Genomic DNA, 25328 nt, shown 5'->3' with positions numbered 1-25328 from the left:
ATAGTTGAGAGAGGGTGGTAGCGTAGAAGGCGATCTCCCTGATTAGTAGGCATGTATTGTAGAGAGATTCGGAACCCATGTCTATCACAGATATCTCCCGAGATCCTCGGCGGAGATCTCGAGTGGATCTATGTTGCGATCGCCTTATGGGATCCTCGGCTAGGATTTCGGGTAGTTATAGTTTGAACCAGGTCGGAAGGGGTACGGGCACGTGGTAAGAGTCCGAGGTGGACGGCGTTCCGAAGAGAGAGTTTTACCGACCTAGGTTCTCTTAGCGAGTCGTGGTCGAGTTTTCCCTTGGCATTAAGTAGATTAACGACCCGCTGACCTGCCCTTAGGAATCATGTTAGAGGATCATGACCGAGCTCATTTCCTTAATATAATATAGATGGATGTCCATTCTCTTCATTTTGTCGTACGACGTTGGGTCGTACTTTGGGGTCCTTTTCCAATAAATGTTCTAAGCATCAACTCGGAAATGTATGAGTCCATGGAAGGGCTCGACATCTAACGGAGATGGAGAGAGTCCATCTCTCGATGGCCGAACCTGAGGTCGTTCAGTTAAATATAACAGAGTGTTCTTCCTTGGCCATTAAGGAGCTCCTTGGTTATGGCTAGTGTTGGCCAACCTCCTTGCATTATGCATATATGTCCGAGTTGATTTTTCCTTAGTGGCTAGTCCATTTTTACCCATAACAGTAAGCCTCCTACTTTTGAGCTCGCGAAGTAGGCTAAAAAAGTAAGCTGAATTCAGTGAGGTCGGACGTTCTTGCACATGGGGCATTGGGTCTACTAGTCATTAATACAAAGTAAGGTGGCGTGCACGAGAATCAGGGGCGTATATGCAATTACGATACATCATGCTTGAGATAATGCGCACCGCTCGAGGTCACGTGCCCTGGCAGCACACCTGCTCGATTTCTGGCCTATAAAGTGCTGACGGGCGGTGTCTTGTGGAGATTTGGGTTGACTAGCGAGTGGTAAAGCTCCACGTGTCCGAGCGCGGGTTTCAAGGAGCCGTTTTGGCTGTCGCGATAAGTGTGAGCATTAAATGACGTACAACCGAATCCCCTATAAAAGGGGATGCCCAAGCATCGTTAGACCCATTTTCTCCGTCATCCCTCTGCCTCTTTCTCTTCTCCTCTCAGACTTAGGTGATTTTCGACAATCCTCAAAGGACTCATTCTCCTCCTCCAGTGAGCTTCATCTCCCATCTTCCCTCCCTTTTTTCTTATTCTTCTAGGTTCAGGCTTCTAACAACCATTTCAATCAAAAAGAAAAGTAATGCCAAGTCCATCGGGCTGGTGGGGGGAGTAGTCCCATTGTGATGGTGGGCCAGACGATTTTGATCTCCTGGAGAATCCGCCCTCTCTGTTGGTGATGATGAGTGATAGGGACTTCCGGGCATCCCATGGGTCAAGGATGACTGCCCAGTCCTCGGCCGAGCGACCAATGGACACCGAGGGGGATGCCCCAGCCAGGGAGAAGGCCAGTCAATCTTCATCGAAGTTAGAAGAAACCGGACCAATCGGGTCGACATTGACGGAATCTGCCCTCGTACGGATTAGGTCGGAGTACCACATTTTTGACTCTGTGGTGCTCCGAGCTCCCTTTGTGAAAATTTGCTCGACATTGTGCTCTTGGACGAGAGAACCAATGTGTGAATCTTATGGAGTTTTGATCGAAAACTAATCCCACACCCGATGGACAGTTTGGATTATCCATCTGGATGATTATGGTAGGCCAGGATCGAACGCAACGGACAATTTCTATTTAAACGCCCACGGGTGAGAAACTATAAACGGAGAAGAAGATTTTCTTCTCTAGCCTTTTTCAAGTCAAAGCCGGCTTGACCGGATTCTAAGTTCAGTGCACTGTGGTGCACACTCGTTGATACACCTACCAAAGAAAATCTGGGGTCCACAGAGTTTTTTAGCAAGATCCACACCAACCATCGGATTCTAATATTCTCATTAGAATATATATGGAGCGATGAGGCAGATCCATACCTCAGATGGGCCATATCACTTGATTTTGTGCATTTAAATGTCATTTTTCAATGATCCATTAATCAAATAATTTCCAGATCGGATCATAAAGGTTACTAATAGGTTTCTACTTGTGAGGTTTTACTGCAATTTGAATCCTATAAATAGGTTTCTACTTGAAGATTTTGAAATTCAAAGTGTAATCTACGTGTGTACACACATACTTAGTTTAAATTTAAATAATTATGCCGATTACTTCCAACACCCGAGTGTTGGAAAGTTCAGGGTGTTACACATAAAATGGAGAAATTCCATGTGGCGTGTACACACGTTAGATTGACTCGTTAGCGCAAACTCACTTCACTTGGAAGGGAAAAGACAGCGATGCCCTCCCCTTTAGCCAAAATTATAATCTATGCCATCGATCCAACTGCTTGGATTGCACTATGTGGCAGTAGCCAATCCCGGCTCTTAAAGCCTATTTTGCTCATGGACTTTATAAGAATTACGAAAAAAATGACTAGAAACTTTATAAATATCCATTCCCTTTCATTTCAAACCATCTCTTCTAAGCATCGAGGGACCTTTCACCCACCTCATTCAGCCTAAACTCATCTCATCCCTCGACCAAAGAGAAGTGAGAGTTAAAGGAAAGGAATCTAGCCCAGGTAAACCAAGCCAAGCCCAGCCCTTAGTCACCTAAGCAACTGAAAACATTGATCTAATCTACTCATTTCTTCCTTAATTGTCTTGCTTACTTAGCCCATGAACATCTCATATTGCATGCATTACATTTGAGTACCTAGTTAATTTGAGTGTATGCTCCACGGCTTACCAAAATATCAAATCCTACAACAAAACTAAAAACTTAATTGACTAGTTATTTGACCGCTTCCTCAAGTAGATGAGTCAGGTAGATTTATCTTACCCGGGCCATCACTTGTTGTAGTCATCGCATTATCACAAAGCATCGCACACACATTTACATCACTTAGTGCTCTAATTCCTGATATTTTATTTAGTCCTGTGAGTTAGAGACTATACACTTGTATGGGTAAAGAGAGTGCCTAATACTTTTACTCTTTATAACCGTCGTTCTCTACCCAGAATTATGCTTGCAGATCAATGAATCGTTTTAGGAAAGAGTATCCAATGATTCATTTTCATAAGGCTCCTAAAATATCTAGCGATTGTGGTAATATGAGCAATTGGCTAGTGGTAAGGCTGCCGATGGGCTGATCCTGTGATATGTCTCAGCCCATATTTTGAAATGTTTTGGGTAAGGTTGTCAATAGGCTAGGCATGTTATAGGTCTCGGCCCAAATTTTGAAATGTTTCAAGCCGGGCCGTTGAGCCGGCCCTATTCAAAATTCTAATTTTACAGGCTCAAGCTTGACCCATTGACAACCCCAACCGGTGGCAACCTCTCTCTCTCTCTCTCTCTCTATATATATATATATATATATATATATATATATATATATATATACACACACACACACACTTGACAAAAATCCCAAAAAATCACCTGCGAGCGCAATCCACCCACAATCTAACGTCCACAATATTCAATCCCGATGATTAAGTCATGCAGACCTCGAAGAAGGGAACAAACAAATACTACCCTGATCCAAAACTTGTGTGGTCCTAGAGAGGGCTTGAACATGGTTTCCTGTGATGTGGTCCACTTGAAATTTATTTCATTTTTGGGCTCATGCCGTAAAATGATCTGAAAAAAATGGATACGCGGTATGGATGAAACACATACATCATGTTGGGGCCCACAGAGCACCAACCATTGGCCAGTGCACCGACACTAGCCAAACCGCGTCGTGTACAAACACCATGTGGGACTCACACACAGCTAGTTGGACTTACAACTTGCTGAGCCCTCGCAGTCGGTGTGTTTATATAACGGTGCATCAGGACGTTATCACGTCCTCATGCATTATCGACTTCAAAGTTTCTCGTAAGAAGGTTTGGCTAATCTCACACGCGCATGTATTACAACACCAGACCAGCCCCACATGCATAAACGAGGCATAAAAATGACAGATCCAAGCCGTTCATTAGGTGGGACTCAACATATAAATGTGATAAATGATTTATTTTACCTTATCTGATGGATCAAATGTATGAGAATGGATCCTTGAACAAACGTTGAAAAGACATCTGACTTGTTCCTTGAATAATAAGAAAGAAGGCCTGATTCTCGGTTCTATGAGATCATATCTTTGGGCCCACCCATTGGACGATTTGGATCTAGTACACATATCTATTTGCACGTGTTAGTACTTATACATGAGTCGCTATTCAGGCGCGTGGGATTAGCTGATCTCTACGCAGACAGACAGATGCTGCACCTGTGATTCCATCCAAGTTGGAGAGGTTATTCTTCTCGACGAATTATATTCCTCACACGCAAATCCATGCTATGCTGACGTCAGCTGTGGTGTCCATGAGTTGATGATCCTGACCGTTCATCTAACGGGCTTCACTTTCCATAGTGAGTTCCTTACAAGTTTCCCACATTCGAAGATTTTAACCTTCAAGATTTGATTACTTTTCCCCCGCTGAACGTGGACCGTTGATTTTTTTAATTTTTTATTTTCCAAAACCACAGTGTTGATGTGGACCGTCCACATCGGGTCCCATCAGATCTACGTTGGGATCGCTAGACTGCAGGCCCCACATGAACGGGTCTAAAGTGGACCCACCTATAATGACGCTGGATCGTTGGATAGGATTTCGGATTGCTCATGGTCTAGATATCACCTTGATCGAGTGATCATAACCATTGAGATCAGGTCCTGCAAATATGAGACCTCTGTAGGACATCCAATCCATGCAAAAGGTGGGCCCCACCGTTAATATCACATTGTTGAAAAATCAAGTTGATCCACTCATCAGATGGGGCACGCTATCAAAATAAAGTGACATCCTATATTCTGACTTAAAATACACGTATGGCCCATGTAATTAATGGCTTGTATTCTCCTGACAAATGATACTCATTGTGGGACCAATATTTGAACGGCTAAGATGCACTTAACGTGTAACAACGTAGGAAAAACAGGATTACATGCAATGATAAATCCAACCGGCCGTAGGTGATCACTTCTCGAATTGTATAGCTGTGATTATCCATCCATGGAGATTTTCAGGTCTTGTGCAATCTACGGTGGATTCCTACCATCCAACGGTCTTGATCATAAGTGAATCACTTTGGCCCACCTGTGATTAATTACAAGAATGTGCAATTTAATAAGGTACTAAGTGTCCGTACCAGACCATAGCTTATGGAACCAATTCCATTCTAAGTTGTGGCTACTGGCCGATAGGGCTGAAAGTTGGGCGGGTTGGGTTGGGTTGGTGCTCAACCCTAACTCAACCCAAGGCTCCTATGCCTCAACCCTAACCCAACCCAACCCAACCCAACCCAACCCAACCCAACCTCACCTCACCTCGGGTTGGGAATTCTCAACCCAAGCCCAACTCAAGCGGGCTCGGTCGGGTATACGTGTTAATATTTTTGTTATTATATTAGTTTATTATATTTAAATATTGGACTTATTTTTTGTATCTATGATTTTATTAATTATATATGTGATTATTTGTCATAGAGAATTTCATTTTTTAAAAAAAATCAAGCTAAAATATAAGACAACTACTTCTTCAAAAGTCATGTAGCATAGCACGCAATCTATTTGCGAGAGAGAAATCCAGCATATCTTGTTAGCTTGAGTCCTTGAAAATGATGTGGACAAATGAGACCCGACATCACTAGTGTGCTTTCGACACAAATGATCCACACTCAATTATAATTTATAAGTAACTTATATATTGATCGGGTTCAGGTTAGGTCGGACAACCCGAGCCTAACTTAAGTTTTATCGGGTTGGTGTTTGTATAGCCTAAGCTTAAGATCGAACCTGATATATCCTACCCGAGCCCAACCCAATGTCGGTCAATCACGGTTCGGTCGGGTTGAACCCGCCCAACTTTCAGCCCTACTGGCCGGTCAGCTTTAACGTGGAGGATTTATTTGATACTCTGCACATTGTGATGGTTCATACGCATGCACTCAAATTCACACACATGGAATACATTTCACTTAAATCTAACCGTCCAAATTATGGGACCCACAATTTGGATTAATTCAACGGTCCTAACATTTGATTTTGAATTCGAGTAATTGACTATTTTCATTCTGGCTATCCATCATTATACGCTCCTATCAACTAAAAGATCTGAAGTGGGGCCACAAGAGAGAATAATGGTTTGGACCATCAATGGTGGGGCCCATCAGGTTGGATAAACCTCATCAACCACCATGCATGGTGGGGGCCTGGTGCAGTGGTCTGGTGAGCTGCTCAACCTATCTTGGCAACTAACAGAAGGGGAGTTGTACCCTCCCAAGGACGTGCAGTCAACTCAGGTTCTGTTTAATCAGGTGGGTCCGTATTTCATCAATCCCCACCGTTGATCTGTTCAGGACACCTTCCATGGGCCACGTCCCAAAGAAATTTCTATATTTTATGGGACGCGGATTGTACAATGAGGAGCTCACCACGCTACAGCTTGTGTGTGGATACTCTGTGGAGCCCAACCTTATTACATGTTTTATCCATGCCATACATCCGTTTTTCCAGGTCATTTTAGTTTATAATCCCAAAATTTAAATAAATAAAATGATCAGGTGGACCACACCATAGGAAACAGTGGGAATTAAACACCTACCATTGAAAACTTGTTGTTGGGGGCCACCAAAGTATTGGATGAATCTGATATTTGTATTTTCCCTTCATCCAGATCTGTTTGACGTAATCAACAGGTTGGATGACAGATAAACATCCATGTGGGCCCTAGGGAGCTTTCAGCTTTCAACGGTGGACAGCATTATCCTCATTTTTTCCTGTAGTGTGGTCCACGTGAACTTAAAATATTCTAATTTTTGGGCTAATGCTCTAAAATTATCTGCTAAAACGGATGGACCGTGTGGATAAAACAAAAAGATCACGATGTGTCCCACAGAGTATCCACACCATGGATCCTCTCTATACAATCCGCGTTGTATTCTATGAAGCTGGCCGCCTAACACTGCCCCCCTCTTTTAGTTGCCGGTGTACCATAACATTACTTCTCTCCTTGACCGTCCATTTTCTGGTGAAAAAAAAAAAAATGGTTATAAGCGTTCGTGAAGCCGTCCATCGACGTTGGACCTTAACTGATCAATGGTCTGGATCACTGAATCATGGGCTCCGCTCATTCAAAATGAAAACCCGAGTATACTGTACAAATCCTTGGGTTAGGGATCATGTACTTTCCCATACGACCTTTCCTAAGCCCATGCGCGCGGACAATGCAGCTTATTTGAACGCCGTGATATTTCCCATCTTGGCACACAAGTACATAATCCAATCCGTCCATTAGGTGTAACCCATATATAGAATTCTTTCATTAAAAAATCAAGTCAATCTATCAGTCAGATCGACCGTAGTCGACTAAACAAATGGATGGCTAAGATATCTTCGAAATGTCTAGCTAATTCCATTTACCTGTTTCAGCATCGTGGCTTATCTGATAACTAACGCAATCTATTTTGTGGGCCAGGATATCTACATTATCGCACCCATCTGATGGACGGCTGAGACTGTGGGTGGGATGCGCGTGTGCTAAGATAAACTCACTGAAAATTTTAATAAAACATAGATAAACGATACTCGAGTCCACGGCCACTCAAATCAAGTTGTGGAAAGAATCTACGGCGAGGGATCAAAGGGTATTTTAGTAAATTTACATAATCGCTTAAGGAAAGCATGGTTAAAAAATCTCTGTAAAAAAGGAAAGCATCTAATACAACTAGTTGTATGTACGGTTACTATACAGCTGGTTAATTCAGACATGGAGGATGGTCCAATCACGATCTGAACTGTCCATTTGTTCCATAACACTATTGATGGGTCACAAGTAAAAATAATGCCAATCTGATGATCATAATCATTTCTAACCGTTAATTTTGAAAGTCATAGATTGGATGATCAGCGTCAACTAACAAAAATGTTTCTAAGAATGATAAGCTGTCCAATGTGGTGGCTATTGAGTAGATTTTTTCAGAGTTGTAGATTGAACCTATCTTTCTCTTCTTGATCTGAACCGTCCATTTTTTATTGGATGGTCGAGATCTATAGAGGGGTTCTTTCTTCATGGTTGATAGTGGTATTATGTAATGAATGACGGTCCAGATCGATGATTGGAAGGTCCATGCCATCGGATTATGGTAGCGTCATCTCCATACTGTACCCGTGGCAGGGTTATGTGAAAATCAGGTCCGTCCATATGCTCGACTCTATCATGGATGATTTTTGTGACAATCTTATCCATCCATCTATGGCCATTATAAGAGAAAGTGGAAAACCAATGTAGTTAACGGTCATAATTTAGGAGTGGGATAAACTGAAGAAAAATCAACGGATAAGACCGTCTCATGGATCCTACGATTAAAATATAAGCCATCCATCTTGTTACAAGTACATGGGTTGACACAATCCACACGTCACCTTGCCACGTGTCCTACAGAAATATGGCTCTACCATGTTCCGGTTCTTCCTTCTCTACCGTATCATTTCCCGCTTGAAAGATCGAGAGCGGATTAGGTGCGGCCCTGGCCTAATCCACATTGGTGCAGCCCTTAACGTGGGGCCCACATTGTTGTATATATTTTGTATCAATTTCATCCATTCGTTTTTTCATATCATTTTAGGTATGATTCAAAAAATCGATCAGATCTGAATCTATGTGGACCATGCTAAAAAAATAGTCGTGGTTGAACGATCCACAATTTAAAAACTTTCTGAAACTCGTCTTAATATTGATTTTCCATCCAACCTGTTGATAGTGTCATATAAACATGGATGAAGGGTAAAAACAAATATCATATTGACCCAAAACTTTGTGGCCCATAAGAAGGTTTTAATGGTCAATCACCATCGTTTCCGATAGTATTGTCCACCTGAGACTTGAATCTACTTTATTTTTTGGATCTAAGCCCTTAACAATTTGGAAAAATGTATGGACGGCGTGGATATACAATGAATGCATCAAGGTGGGCCCCACGATAAGGTCCGTACTGTGTTGTGTGAGACCGGGGTCGCACCTAATCCGCTCCCAAGATCATCACCGCGCACCCTTGAAAACAGAAAATTCACATGGTAACGCTTACTGGATTTAAGGAGCGGATTACATGCGGCCCCGGCCCTACCCAACATGGTGCGGTCCTGATCGTGAAGTCTATCTTAATGTATGGATTGTATATCCACACCGTCCATCCGTTTTTTCAGTCCATTTTATTGCATGGGCTCAAAATGAAACAGATCTAAAAATCTCACGTGGACCCCACGCAAGGAACAGTGGTGATTGACTATTAAAAACTTTTTGTAGGCTATTAAATTTTTAGATCAAGCTGATATTCTGTATTTCCCTTTCATCCAGGTCTGTGACCTTATCAACAGGTTTGATGGAAAACAAACATTACGGTGGGCCCTGGCAAGTTTTTAGTGGTGGGCGTTCCGTTAGCACTGTTTCTTATAGTGTGGTCCACCTAAAATTTTTACCTATTTTATTTTTGTACCATATTTAAAATGATCTGAAAAAACCGATGGACGGCGTGGATATACAATACATAGATCAAGGTGGGCCCCACCCGCAGGGGCGCACCCTGTTGGGTGAGGCCGGGGCCGGGCCTAATCCGCTCCCCGCATACTGGCGCGACTGTATATTGACCGTTCAACGCCATCTTTTAAGCGTTGGTATCTCATCAGCCATCCACGCGTCACTCACTACACGACAATCCTTGCCATCCAAATCGTGGGCCCCATTTTCTTCACAATGGTAAAATATTTAAGCACTTTAATATTCTCAGAGGATTTGAACACCGACCATTCTACCTTTAACTGCCGTTTCGACGGTTGTAATCATTCGATCAGTGTGATTTTCGGGCCATGTTCTGTTCTTAGTGGAACTTAGAAGTCGCGAGGTTTGGATTAACACGTATGCATGCCACGTGTACACCGGATGAGACAGCACTAATTTCTAAGTGGCGTGGAAATATCACTCCATTCACACAGCCCAACCCTCGTAACCAAATCGTGACCTTGTGGGCCCCACTTCCGTTTTTGAAAACCGTTCATGGATGGATGGTCCCCACTAAAAAGATGACATCACAACGTTCCTACCCTTCTTTTTGTCTACAGATGGACGGCTGTTTGTTTTAGTTGTCGTCGACGAGACTGGACGGTTAGAATCATGTGATCTATGCAGTGTTGCTCTTGGCCCACCCATAGGTGGGACCCACATCTGTGATCTGAGCCATTCAGATGTGGGGCCATCATCGTATGGGCTATATCAGACATGAAAACCCGATGGTGTTATTGGCCACATCAAGGAAGAGAAATGATATAATGTGATAAGAGCATGGAAACTTTCCCATGCACGTAGTTGCATTTTGGCATTTGCATCACCCATCTCCACCGTCCAATAGGTGTACCCCACTTTAGTATAGGTACCACACAAAAATCACGGCAATCGGATGGTCCTGGACATCCATGACTGGACCTATCTTCTAAGAACATCTTGTCCATCCATTTTTTCATGTAATCAAATGGATGGTTTGGATCATCGGATCGCTAAGATTCTTTAAAGATGGCCTGGGAAGAGTGTACCGGTCCTAATGGACGGTCCGGAAAGGTGATGGGATTCCAACCAGTCCAAATGCAGCTATGCGTATGGTAAGGTTCCTATACAGCTTAGCCCACCAGACCATTAACTAGGAAATCATCTAAATACTCTACACCACATGTCAGAGGTTTGCTAATTCCATACGCATCTAGAGCCCATATATCCACACGTGGGTACACGTGCAGTTGTGAAACACGTGTGTGAAATCTGAAGTGGGTCGCAGCCATAACAGTAAATTGACGGTCTGAAATGGCCTGATTTTTACGCCAGATGATCTTGACAGTGTGCGTCACATGATGGAAAGCTCAGATTTCTCACATGTGTGAAAGTATAGGCTCCCACACACGTGTAGATCAACCAACCTCCTGTATTCCGACATGCTTCATCGGCAGGGCCAATCGCACAGAACGATCAAAATGCAGGCCGTGAATTGGACCGCTATAAACTCAAAATATCGGTAGTCCAATCAAGGTCACTTTTAAGTAGTGGAGAACGAGGCCCGGTACTTGGACGGTCCCGATGATCGTGTATGCCTACGTGTAAGGTTATAAGAGACGCCACAACTTTTAAAACGTGACGTTTGGTAGAATGCATCGCAGACGCACTTCCTTATAGGATGCGTCAGGACTTTATGTTTTGGGGTCTACAGTCATCATCCATTGATCCAAGCCGTTCATATGATGGACCTCATCTTGGATGGCGTAGTGATGGAAACTAAAAATATCTAGATTGGAAAAATCCAACCGTTTATAAATTGACTAATTTACAATGTATGATCAAAGGACCGAAATCTTTCAATCTGCGTGCAGTGACGGTTAACTACTATCCACGGTAAGAATCATCATATAAGTGGTTTGGTTCGCTAAAGAGGCCTCAGATCCAACGGCTGTGGTACCGGACGTATCTTTGTAGCGGTACATCGGGATGTATGGTAGTAAAGTCCTACTACCAGTTTACCACTGGGTCTGAGGGCAATTCCGTAATTGAAGAAATTATTCACCGAAAGATTTCCCCATTCTCACTAACTTTCCAAATCTCTGCCCTCAATCTTCTTATTAATTGCGAAAAGAGCCCCGCTTCCTTCCATCAAAGCTGTCTCTCTCTCTCTCTCTCTCTCTCTCTCTCTCCTTCTTGCTGGAGAAAAAATCCCTAAAAAAAAGAGGAGAAATCAAGCACTCGATCTTTCGAGGTATCGATTTCGATCTCTATTCGTGAAACTCTCGTATTCGAATCTTTGCTTTTTGCAGTCTTTCTTCTTTGTTCTTTCGATCTTCTTCTTCTTCTCTTCTCTCTCTCTCTCTCTAATTGTTTTTAGGTTTTGATTTTTGACTGAGTTTTAGTTGAATCCTCTTTCTTGTAGTTTGTAATTCTTAGTTTTCGCGATTCGAAGTGATTCCAATTCTGTTTTTGTGTGAACTGAATTGCTTTGCTTGCTAGTTTGAAGTTGTTTCTGTATTGAATCTGCGATTCTTGTTCTTGATTTGCCTTTCACTGATTCTGTTGGAGCGTTTGGTTTCATTTATGACTGTAATTCGGTGGAATTTTTGCTAAGGAATTGGTATTTGGATTTAGTGGTATTTGGGGATTTCTTGGGGTTGCTATGTGTCTATATATATATATATATATATATATATATATATATATATATATATATATAATAATAATAATAATAATAATAATAATAATAATAATAATAATAATAATTGGTTATTATTATTATTATTATTAGTATTATTATCTGGATGTGCTACTTTGGGAAGGAATAGGAGTACATATGGTTCATTCACATTAACATCCAATTGAAGAAGGAGGCGGGGGCACCCTGTGTCTTCAGTTATAGTTATTATAATTGAAGGAATAGGATGTGCTACGTTGCGTGTATCCGCGGGATTAGTCTCACTTCAAAAAAGAAAAAAGAAAAAAGGATGTACATATGGTTCATTCACATTAACATCTAATTGAAGAAAGAGGTGGGGACACCCTGTGTCTTCAATTATAGTTATTATAATTGAAGGAATAGGATGTGCTCCTTTGCGTGTATCCGCAGGGATTAGTCTCACTTCAAAAAAAGAGGTGGGGACACCCTGTGTCTTCAAGAAAAAAAAACGTCTAATTGAAGAAACAGACTGAAAAATATCGTCCCACGTATGATGAAAGTTTGTGCAAGTTTTTGAGAACCTACTTGGTTTCAATGGTTATAAAAAACTCAAGATAATCAGGGATGCAATGTCCCCAAATCTTTTAACTGGCACAGGGGTGACATATCATCGATCTGAACTATTCATTCATTCATACAAATAGGAGCAAGCCATGGTGCAAGAATCACGCCACCTTCATAGAAATGTTAGCAATGTCCCCAAATCTTTTAACGGGCACATGGGGTGACCTATTGTCGATCTGAACCATTCATCCATTCACAGAAGTAGGAGCAAGCCATGATGCAAGAACCATTCATTCATTCTTTCTTGTAATTTGTAATTTGGAGTTTTTGCGATTCGAAGTGAACTGAATTGTTTTTGCTTGTTTGTTTGAAGTTGCTTTTGTATTGAATCTGCGATTTGTGTTCTTGATTTTTCTTCACCGATTCTGTCTGATCGTTTGGCTTCATGTGTTATTGTAATTCAGTGGATTTTTTGCCAAGGAATTGGTGTTTGGAATGAGTGGTATTTGGGGATTTCTTGGAGAGAGAGAGAGAGAGAGAGTTGTGTGAGGCTCACCATTGTGTTGTGTATGATATCCAACCCATCTAGCAAGGTAGTCCCACCATGAAAATGGGTTGCCCCAAAAATCAGGTTGATCAAACTATCAGGTGGGCCACAACATGGAGAACAATGAATGACCACCCAAAGACCACATTCATATGGGTTCCATCTGAATGACTTGATTTTTGGTGTATCTCATTTTTGTTGTGGGATACTATGGTGGAAGGGTGGGATGGCATACAAATACCACTAGTTGTGCTCTGTGTGTGTGTGTGTGTGTGTGTGTGTGTGTGTGTGTGTGAGGTTTTACTAATGTCCCCACCTTCATGGGAATGTTAGCAACGTCTCTAAATCTTTTAATTGAGCCATGGTGCAGGAACCACGCCGATTGGATTATCCTAACCCCTTGAATGGGGCCAGTTTGTTACCACTCGTCTGTTGTTTACGAGCCATAATTAGTTAGAATAATCAAATCTAAGTGTTACTTTATAATCATAAGAAATACAAAGTGGGATCTATCTAGTAGATGTTTGCAGATGATGATTGGACCGGTCTTGTTTCTCAGGTCAATCTTGAGTGTCCATTTTCATGCTATTGATCCGAAGCTTAGATCATCGGATTAGCACGATTCTTGCACCATGGCTTGCTCCTAGTATGAATAGTTTGGATCAACAATGTCTTCCTCCCCCCAAAGAGAGAGAGAGAGAGTAGGATGGTCTGCTCATCGGGTGGGCCACACATATACAGAAGCGATGGACGGTTTAGAAAAATGATCTCACTATGCACAATTTGATGTACATTTGTTGCTTGACTAGCCCAAATCATCTGCATGGTGGCTCGCCTGATGACTGGACCTGCCATTGTGTGCGTGTTGTTAATCACCCTTGTTTTATTCATGAAAGCAGTGGACGGTTTAGTAAATTGATCCGATGATGCACAATTTGATGTGCATGTGTGGCCCGGCTAGCCCAGGTCATGTGCATGGTGGCTCACCCGATGACTGGACTCTCCACTGTGTACTTGTCTTGTTAACCACCCTTGTTTTATATGTGAAATGTAGGGGACATGTACAAGTTCCCACTTCACGGATGGCCCATGGTCCATAAATGAGGCTGGCTGGACGATCCTCACCACTTGATTGGAGTAGGTAATGGAATTGGCAGTGGTTGTTTGTTTCCCCAAATCAAGCAGTTTGGAATAGGATTGTCCAATCTCCTTGACTTTTGTTCATCATGGAGCCCTCTAGAGGATTAATCTGGATCTTGTACACATCTAACATATAACAACTGATATTATAGATGCATAGGGCATTTCCTTTCCAATGTTTTAGATTCTCTCAGGGTGGTCCATTATATGCTGACTTGGGACAAGTCTATGATGATACTGATCTTTAACCTGAAATAGGGTTACGTAATCGTCTATTTGGAGAAGCTGTCCTTTGGGAACTGAAAGAAGTAGCATTACCTACTTCGTTTGTTCTGGTTATGTAGAGTTTTGACTCCGACTGAAATTTCCTTGAAATATTTTGACACATTTATGGCTTCCCTTCATCACATCCTTCAATTGTCTATTTTCCTGTAATCCAAATAAAGACAATTTGAAATTTAATGTTCTCATTTCACCCTTCCAATTAACAACATGGCAGCCCACCAGATCTGCAGTCCCAGAGTCCCAATCACCATAACATTTGCCATGTGAGTGGTTGGGGTTTGGCTTACTGGAAGTGAGGTATTCTGTAATGGTAATGGTGGCTGTAATGACGACCACCGTCACCTTTATGATACGGGTCATAATGGTTGTTATGACCCCTGTAACGGCCATTACAGTCTCTCTCTCTCTCTCTCTCTCTCTCTCTCTCTCTCTCTCTCTCTCTGTTTTAATTAAAAGGAAAACCCGAAAAACCTGTATCTGCCATATAATTTTGAAAAAATATATATTGAAAACCCTGTATCTGCCCTATAACAGACCATTACGGGCTGTTATGGTCTTTTTAGGGGTAATGGACGTTTAATGGTGGTTACATGTCATTTTTTTGCATAACGGTTGTTACAGCCTTTACGACCCTATAACGTGTAACGGTTGCCATCATTACCTTTACGTAATGGCCTTTACGGCACACCATTGAAGCATGCATCACATTTTCTGATTTATGGAGGTCTAAGAATTACCTGAATTAGCTATTCTGTTTATCTGGAGGTTTGTGCCCTTCATGTAATAATTATTTTTAGTTTTTAGTTCTAAATACAGCCGCACCAGTAACAACCAGGTTGGTTGTCGAAGTGTTTTTCTGTTACTGAATCTTGTTCCTGTTGCCTTTATGCCATCAGCTGCCTGGTTATAGATGTTTCCCAATCATTCTTATGAGTATTTGTGGTGCTACTATCTTTATGTCTATCTTCAGCAAAACTTTTCACCAACATGTAGTCTGTGTCTGGAAGTACTGTTGAATTGAAATTTGTCGTTTAGTTGAATGGAGAGAAAGTGACCAAATTGTAACTACCTTAATATTTATAGTGAGGAAGTATCCCTCAAAATGTAGTTATATCCTTTGAAGTCCAACTTGAAAGCGAAGTGATTGTGTTTTGGAGCTGTCCCTCAAAATGAATACAATGGTAATTTTCCAATTTGGTAAAATTTCATGTTATTGAACTAATTATGCAGTTCAATTCCTTAGTACATCGAAATGTAGTCATGGTGATTTCCTCAGCTACCTCATGATCATGCTCCTAGCAATGTGGCTTGAACCATCAATTTTGAGATATCGCTGTAACTTTACTTGTTCTTAGGCTTCAAGTAATATACTGATATATAGTTCTATTCATTACTTGGGTCTGATTGTTGCTAAAAAAAGAGCTTCGATCTGATAACTTTAATGTCTTTTGTCAAAGAACGGAAGCCATGCATCAACATCCAATAGCTCAAGGCGGACAGCAGACTTGAAAGAACTAGAGAGAAAATGGGTGGCTGCTGCTGCTGTCTTCCCAGAAGACCACAATTGAATGAGGCACCAGTATGCTACTATGTGAGTAGTTTCTCCTCCCACATTAGATCTTGTGCAATGACATGGCATTTCATTTATAGTTTCTTAGTAGATCCATCACAGGGCTTTATCAGAATGGTGTCTTTATGTCATAGGCATATGCCAAAAGGGGGAAAAAGCTTCAATAATTCTGCAGCTTAGCTGGTTATTGTGGTTATGAATCTGCTTGTAGCTAGAAGACCACCATTCAGTGTTGCTATATGTATATTGCTGTTTCGTTTTTGGTGTTCTTGCATTTTCTTTCTTCTTTTCTTTCCTCTTTATTGGCGACAACAGAAAATTTTGTTCATTCATCATCACCACCCACCATCATTAACACCACCACCCTCACCACCACCATCGTTGTTGTCTCCAGCTATTTCGGGATGCTGTATGAATCCTATTTCTTCAATCAAGATTTGAAATAAGAATTCTCATAATTTTCCTTGTAAAAGTTTGATGCTCACCTGTTTTCATGTTGGCCAGAGATCTGTAAATTCCATAGCTATTAGTTTGCCAATAGATGATGTGTTCAAGCCTATCTTGTAATTAGTAGCTGCTATTCACTGCCTTAGTGGAGAGATTTTCTGTCTTTTTGTTCCTTTTTTTTTTGTGTGTTTTGTTTTGTTTTGTTTTGTTTTTTTGTTTTGTTTTTTGTTTTTTGTTTTTTGTTTTTTTTTTTTTTTGTTTTTACTATAATAGTAGCCAGTATTCTATAAAAAAAATGTTCTCTTCCCTGTCCACATTTTTAAAAGCAACTTTCTAAGGAACGAGCATCCACCGGACACCCACACATTTGCATTATGCAGGACTCCTGTCAACAGGTCAACAAAGCAAGTTGAGAGATATTGGCACCATTTTTATTCCAAAACCTCTGCTCTATTTTGATTCTACCCCAATTGCATTTTGTTTTTTTGGTGCTGGTCAATGAAACTTTCCCTTTCATTATTTCTTTCTTTCTTTTCTTTCTTCTTCTTCTTCTTCCTCTCTTTTTTTTTTTTTTTTTTTTTGTTTTTTTGTTTTTTTTTTTTCAAATAAATTCTTTTAAAGGCTTGCTCCATTGTCTTCATGATTGATTGTTTCTTTTCCTTGTGGTAAAACTATGTTCAAACCATGGCAACATAATTCTTGACATTTCCACAATTTACGAATGGTGAAATTTCCTGAATAATTCATGAATTATGTGGTAATTGAAAAATAAAAAATAAAAGAAAATAAGAAATGTCTAAAGAAGACACAGTTGATGCCCTTTCTTTCTACTCTATTTTAAAGTCATAAGTGATGGGATGGAGAGAGGACAAATTTTTTCTTATTAGTTTGTTCCCAAAATTTTCCTGGTTTTTTACTGAAAATTATCCTTATTATTTCCAAAGTCTCAGCAAGTTTGAAGCTTAAACTGTGATTTGAACCAATGACCTAGTGTTCGTGGTACTTAGTACTAATTGTTGGGGCATAAAGCTCAATCACTATTGTTTCTTTCCTGTTTAACATAATTTGAAATGCTACAACCTGAACTTCTTCTCACAAGTGATGTTTAGCATCTAACGGTTCATATTCTGCCTTATTCATATAAAAAAGAAATCCGTAGAGCAGATATTTTCTTTCCCTGAGTTCATATGTGTTGCTGTATAGAATTGAAACTTTTAAGATACTTGATTTATGAAATTGATTGCACGCAAAAACCATATCTAGGTAACCATGCCTAGATCTCCATTCAATGACTGTAACTGTTACTTGCTCTGATTTGGTAAAGGATTTTAGTTCATAGATGTAATCTGGGGGCGTTGTCTCTGCATTGTCTCTTCAGTGTAGTATTATTTGATTGAAAAACTCTTTCTGCTCGGGAATTTCTTCAGAGCCTTTTTGTTTTCAGAATTAATAGTGGCTGTTGCATGCTTCAGATGTCATCCTTTTTGAACATTTCAACTCCTTCCACAGTGTCCACAAGATTTAGAAGAGCATGGTTCCTTGTCATCTGGCCATGCTACTACATCTCCACTTTCGACGGGACTCCTGGTTGATACAAATTTGGAAACGTCAATTCCGGACACCTACCGTGCACCTCCTGCACCGTTGCCGTATGATGTGGATTTGGTGGGCCCACAAACTTCGTCCAGGAGTCTAGAAATTAGTGGCGACAAGATCAATCCAGAGCAGGTTGCAGATTCACAGCCTGCTGGAGAAACAGTCACTGACAAAAATGTGGTTTTATGTGAAGATCTGAAGGGTTCAGGTATTAAGAATCAAACAGATGATGTACCTGGCTCCCTGAAGTCATCTGAAATTGAAGCTTCAAAGTCAATTGAACCTGTTGGTTCAGAGATAAAGGAGGAGGATGCTTGCCCTACTTGTTTTGAAGGTTCTTTCCTCTCCTACTTTTTAAGGCACTGCACTACATTTAACTGGTTTTCCATCCTTGGTTGTATTATGTATCCATTAAGTGCGTGTCTTATCTATTTTATGAAATTTGATAGTGTCATTGTGATTAGTGGCAGTAATGGTTATCTGAGGGCTTTTCTAAGCCCATAGATTCATCTACACATGGTCACATGCGCCAACCTGGCAGTTGTGTGGGACATCCTCCAGCATCAGATGAATTCCATTGCGTTGATGCCTGGCCCAAGAATCAGATGGTTCAAACTCATTGGGCAGGCAAAATGCTGAATGTGGATATGCAACTTTTTTGGACAATCGACTGTTTTCCGCACATACATATATGATAAGATGACCAACCCGATTTTTTGTCTCCTCATCTATGCTTTAGGACCCACTGATACATGCTAAGATGCATGGATACTTGTATGTGCTCATTTAAGTCATGTTGAATGCGGCCAATATGATAGTGATAGTAGTACCGGATACTTGTGGATATGTTAACCAAATGATGTCGTATGGAGTTTATTATTTTTAAAACCCTCACACTTTCTTATATTGATGCTACACACCAGGAATGTAAGAAGTCTTGCTATTAAGCTCTATAAACAAAAACTTTGGTAAGTCTAGCATGTTAAAAAGACTACAAAAAACAACTTGTTTTATGAAATTGAATAGTAAAGCTGGTCAAAGGGTTCAAGTAAAAACCATAAATTGAATCCGAATAACATGGTACAAATTTAGTAAGAAAGGTAGTCATACTGCCATTTTCGTTTCCATGTACATCTAAATATTTGTATATTGGCATCATACGGTGCTTTGTTTGGATGTCATATGGCCGTGTCTTTAAAGGTTTATGTGTTCTGTGTAGTTGGCAATTTCAGACTATCTGAAATGGATCCTTTCTTCCTTTACATACTTTAAACTTCTATTCATTCTTTGTAAATGATAGTTTTGGTTGTTTGAAAGCCTTTTGTTCCTTTTGTTCCTTTTTTTATTCTTTTGTTTCTTTAAAGAAGCACCCAAATTTATCAATAAAAAAGAAAAGTCTATATCAAGATAGTAAATTGATGGGTGCACATTTCCATTGAGGATACATCAAAATTTATTGGCACACCTTTTCTTTGTTTTTGGAAAACCTTTTCTCAGTTGGATAAGAGAACGGAAACAATATAATTTGAGGTTGTAGAGCATCTTGTTCATTGGGTGTTTTTAAATCATGCAGAATACGATACGGAGAACCCAAGAATTATCACAAAATGTGGCCATCATTTTCATCTATCGTGCATTCTTGAATGGATGGAAAGAAGTGATACATGCCCTATATGTGATCAGGTTTGTCACTCCAACCCTTTGACTGCTGTTATTAGATAATTACATGGTGCTCTTCTCTTATTAACTGACAGCTCGTGTCCTCTTTCTTTATATTGTGATTCCAAAAGGAGTAATGCTCTAATGCTCTTCTCTGTCTAGTTGCATTGGGACACTTAGACATTCCAACACATTGATCTAGATTGTTCATTGTGGTCAATGCTCATTTCATGGACTACCATGTCAAATAAACGTTTAACCAATGTATTTTTTAGGTCCCATCATGGATTGCGTATGATTCCAAAGGATCACTTTTGTTGGGCAATCCTAAATATCCCATGGCTTAGAAAAAGGATGGCCAAGAAAATAAGTTCAAATCAAGGATGGATTGGATCATCTGATCAGTGTGTTTTTTGCATGGTAGCCCATGGAATGAGTTCTGGACTTGATAGATAGTTCAGAACTATCGATTGGACTGGCAAATGATCCAACACAACTAGGAGCACTATTATAGTTCTCTGAGACCACTGGAGCATCCCTCCAAAAAAAAAAAAAAGGAAAAGAAAAGAAAAACTCCTGTTATGAGAGATGCTCCAGTGCTCTCAGATGCACTGTAAGTTATGGTGCTCATAGTTTGCATTGGGAAATAAACAGTCCAATCGATTGATGTAGACGATCCACTAGGTCTGGAACACAGTTTATGGGTGTGACGTTCTTAACCATCTGATCAATGGCCTCCTGTATGGACGGTCAAGAATCAAGATCATTTGTACAAAAATATGTCTAACCAACAATATGAACCATCTATTTGATACCTTCCATAAAGGATTGCATATGTTTCTAAGGAATCACTTCTGTTAGGCAATCCTAACCATCCCATCTGTGGGTTGGAAAAAGGATGGCTACAACAAACAAGTCAGAGTCTAGGATGGTTTGATCATCCAATCAGCCTTTTTGTTTTGCATGGTAGCCCTTGAAATGTGTTCTACACTTATGGACAGTTTTGATCGATCTATTGGGCTGTCCAAGTTACCCGATGCAACTAGGAGCACTATTACTTATGGTGTTCAAGAGCAATGGAGCAATTCTTTTTTTTTTTTTTGTGGGTTAACAGGTTAGTACACACCCCACAGTTAGCCACACCCCACTTGGGAATCGAAACCAAGACCTCAGTGTTCAAATCTCTTATATTATTTTGTATATTTGCTTGAGGTGTCAAGTCTAACTGGTTGGATAATAAGTTATTGTACACCCGGCAAATAACCTCCGCCTAACATGTGCGTGCCACATCCAACCTATCCAATAGGTTGGCCTAATCATGAGGATCACCTTGTGCAAATGTCAGCCCCATGCAATTGGTGTAGTGCGAAATTGGAACTATGGCTATATATTTTTTTCCTATGGCGTGGCGGTCGTGATGATTCTATTTCTATAGAGTTGTTTTTTGCACAGTTGTGATCCTTATGGTTAGGCCAACATATTGATAGGGTTGGATGTCGCACAGACTTGATAGATTGGAAGTTATTTGCTGGGTGGACCATAAACTATGGTCCAACTGGTTGGACTTTAGACTCTCTTTTTTATTTTTACTTCTTTCATTCATGGCCTCTGGTCAATCTCGTCAGAACCACATTAATCTTAGTTACAACATGAAACCCTAGATCCGATTAAGAGGCAAATATATCTCCTGTATACAGAATGTGTGAATGACAGAAATAGTTCTCTTATATACAACACGTGTGAGCAAAGCCTGTGGTCAGGCAACATGCATGCATGTGACCATATCCCGAAATCATCTGGTCGAAGAATCTGAGGTCCAAAACACTGAATTTGAGCATGTAATCCAGACCATTGATCCACTTGTCTTTTTCCGAAGACGCAGTTTGTCCAACCAACATGATTATTGGATACGGTCCCAACCATGGTGGGGCCCTCCTGACGAGCTGCTAGGATCTTGCATGCATGTGCCTGTTCATATGACTGTTGGGATGAACAAAACCGAGTTACCCCTTTAGCCTGCCCAGATACTTAATGGAGATAACTTGGACTTTATTTTCAAGATACGAGTTTTTTAAGATGGCAGATGGGATGTTGCGTATTTTCAAAAGAGCGAGGGAGAGGGACGTGAATGCTTGATCATATACATTACATTTTTTACTATTCAACACAAAATGGCCCACCTGTCATGGGACCACCCCCCCCAACACACACGCACACACACCTGATGAAAATGGTCAATACCTAAAAAAATCCAGTGGAAAAAATTATTTGGGTGGCAAGTCCATGATGATCACCTGATGGATGAGATTTTCAATGTCTCTCCCATCCACCATGGAGCCCACCATATAAATGATTTGGATCAGCAAAAGGTGGGCCTCACATGTACAGTTTATGAAGCAGAGCAAATGCTCAATAAAACATTGTACATTGCCTCATTTAACTTGAAACCACATTTGATCTAGACTTCTCTGCTCCACACTTCCTTTCCACATTTGATCAATGAAAATATGCTTCTTTGTTGATGATACAGGAAATGGTATTCAATAGTAGTTTTGATCAATAGCGGTGGATGATCCGTGCGCCAGGGGAGAAAGATAGTGTGGTCAGCAGTATGAAATGGAGCTGGCCAAACGAGTGAAGGGATACAATGCACATTTTCTTCTTTAGAATTTGTCATGGCCCACCAGATTTTGCCACAATCTGATCTAGTTGTTTGTAGGGCGACTTTTGTTTCTCTGATTGTCGATGTCTTTGTGGTTTGTCTTTTGGATTTGTCATGAAGGAAAGAAAAAGAAAACAAGGTGTTTGTTAATGACACAAGCGTGTATAGCCTCCGCAGTCCATCTACATGCCAGCAATTGTTGTAAGCATCCAATCCGTCCATCAGTTGAGCCCCCTAATGTAGATCCCTGGCCCAATATCAGGCCAGTCAACTTGTCGGGTGGGTCAATGTATGAAATAAAATGAAGCTAAATCAATCCTCTCTGAAACCATCGATCTGTTTGGTTGACAGTCTCACTCCCGACAAGTTGACTGGCTGGATTTTGGGCCAGTTCATCTACATGGCAGGGCCCACCTGATGGATGACTTGGACTTCATGCATGTCTGGCAGCTTGGCACATGTGCTCCCATGCAGATGAGATGGGATATACAAGTGTGTGAGATTAACAAACCTTGAAAACCCAAAAAACACAACAGACATTTCTATCTCCCCCTTATTATATTCTCCTTGCATGCATTTCTCCTCAACGCCTGGACATGGCCCAACAGATAGAATTTTAGAAAGAAAGAAAGAAAAAAAAAAAGTAAGAGAGAAGGGAGCAGAACAAGTATTTTCTGTTGAGAAACAGTAAATTCTTCTTTCCCACAGCTCTCCCTGTTTGATTTGGTAGTGGTTCTTTGTATAGTATTTTTTTTCTTTCTTTTTCCTTATATTGCTGCTGCTGATTGTTCGTTTGTGATGGATCTGTATATTGTATATATGATTTTTTTTAGGGGGAATATCTTTGATAATAAAAAGATTATTTTGTGCCAGTGGTAATATGTACTGTAAATTATGGGAAAACATTATATTTTTGGGAATTTCTGGTAATTCAGCGATACAAACTTTCTGTTACTGTATTACAGAAAGTTGGGTGGGTGGGTGTGCTTTATCAGTGAGAGGGGGTGTAAAACGCAAATAATGATTTCCTTTCCCTTTTAAACTGGGAATGAATGAAGACATGATGTTTTTTTTTTTTTAATTGCCCTTTCTTGTTCAGTTTTTGTAAGCCTGCACAGGTTTAGAGGGCCAAGGTGGCATCTGTAGGCCGTTGGACATGGCATTTGGTGGGTCCCACCATGTCGATGTTTAAAATCCCTAGTGGGCTGGTCTCAGGTGGGCGCCAATGTTAGAAACAAATGGACGGCTGGCTAAGAATGGCCAAGCTTTTCTAAAAGGTGCACTTCGTTTTCCAACTTGTGGCCCACATCATGAGAGAACTGGCCTGTTTTATTGGGCGGGACACGCCCGACTGATGGCTTGGCTCTTCTAGTCGCATGACACTGGCAGATGATGATGTACATGTGTAGATGGTGTTCATGGGATAGTTTTGGTATCTCTCTTTAATCTAATGGAATAAGAGTTACTTTATTGAGCGCCAGAGAGTTAAAAGACTTTTTGTTCAAGCACTTGTTTGACAATAAGCTAGTTTGGTCAAATCAGTTTTTCATAACACTCTAAAAAGCTTTCATTTAAAATAAGATGTTTGGTAAAACATTCAAATCAAAGCTTTTTATAGAGGGTGGTGGTTGCCGCCGTCTCAAATGAGTAATCCCCCTTCCTGCCTCCCGCCTTGGATGTGGGCTGTCATACCATCATGCGGAGCTTGTTTCCATCATATGGATTGTCCACTGTACGGGCCAAACCTTCAAAGTGGGCCGTTCAATGGGAAGGGCTTTCCATGGATTTTGACCATTTATCATTAGGGGTACAAGTTTGATCTGGACCATCGATTATGAGCGGCCCAAACTTGATGTAGGTCGTTCATCATGGGGACCTCACCCATCAATGTTCATTGTCCTTCAAATGGAGCCACATTAGATATGTACATCTTGAGGGCCCCATCTTGGAAGTGGGTTGTCCATCATGAGTGGCCATGCCAACCTTTGATGTGGAATGTCCATCATGTGGGGCCTACCTTGATGTGTGCCATCTATCATGTGAGGCAACGCTTTGATGTGGGTCATCCATCATGTGGGGCCTGCTAGGGATGTCCGTCGTCCATCATGTGAGGCGCACCTATGTGGATCATCTATCTTGCTAGACCACTATGAATATGGGTTGTCCATCATGTGAGACCTTGGATATGGGACCGTCCATCAGGTGGGGCCCATTTCATGCGGACAGTGTATAATGCGGGAATGTGGGCCAACCATCATGTGAGGCGACGAGCTTAGTTGCAGAAAAACAAGAAATCAGAAATCTGTTTTATTTCGAAGGAATGAAATCAGGAAGAGTCAAGTGCTTAAATCATTGTTTCAAATGGGTTAAGTTCGTTGGGTTTAAAAATGCACCTAAACGTGGACCTGACACAACACAAGGCGTGTGCGGTCAAAGGCATAGGTTGGGGCTAATGACATAGTTCCCACGGGAAGATATAAACTCTCAGTTATTGTATGCGGTATGGCCCACTTAAGTCATGAATTGCCTTGATTGTT

The 25328-nt window shown here is 40.9% G+C and overlaps 1 protein-coding gene across 1 annotated transcript; it reads left to right on the top strand.

Annotated features, from left to right (window-relative positions):
• Positions 1-11755: 11755 nt before the first annotated feature.
• Positions 11756-22895, top strand: LOC131230292 (probable E3 ubiquitin-protein ligase RHB1A). Its single transcript, XM_058226141.1, has 5 exons — positions 11756-11913; positions 16315-16448; positions 18384-18804; positions 20044-20153; positions 22660-22895. Exons 2-5 carry the CDS (start codon positions 16383-16385, stop codon positions 22690-22692), a joined length of 630 nt encoding a protein of 209 aa, XP_058082124.1. The 5' UTR covers positions 11756-11913; positions 16315-16382; the 3' UTR covers positions 22693-22895.
• Positions 22896-25328: the final 2433 nt, after the last annotated feature.

Source organism: Magnolia sinica, chromosome 17 (genome assembly GCF_029962835.1).
Source record: "Magnolia sinica isolate HGM2019 chromosome 17, MsV1, whole genome shotgun sequence".
Lineage (NCBI taxonomy): Eukaryota > Viridiplantae > Streptophyta > Magnoliopsida > Magnoliales > Magnoliaceae > Magnolia > Magnolia sinica.
Note: the sequence above shows the minus strand (reverse complement) of the source record. Positions and strands in the feature narration are given on the sequence as shown.

Excerpts from the sequence above, each read along its gene's own strand:
- LOC131230292 (XM_058226141.1), top strand. The coding sequence starts at position 16,383 with ATGGGTGGCTGCTGCTGCTGTCTTCCCAGAAGACCACAATTGAATGAG. Across the intron at positions 16,449-18,383 it reads AGGCACCAGTATGCTACTAT|TGTCCACAAGATTTAGAAGA; the intron begins GTGAGTAGTTTC and ends CTCCTTCCACAG. Across the intron at positions 20,154-22,659 it reads CATGCCCTATATGTGATCAG|GAAATGGTATTCAATAGTAG; the intron begins GTTTGTCACTCC and ends TTGATGATACAG.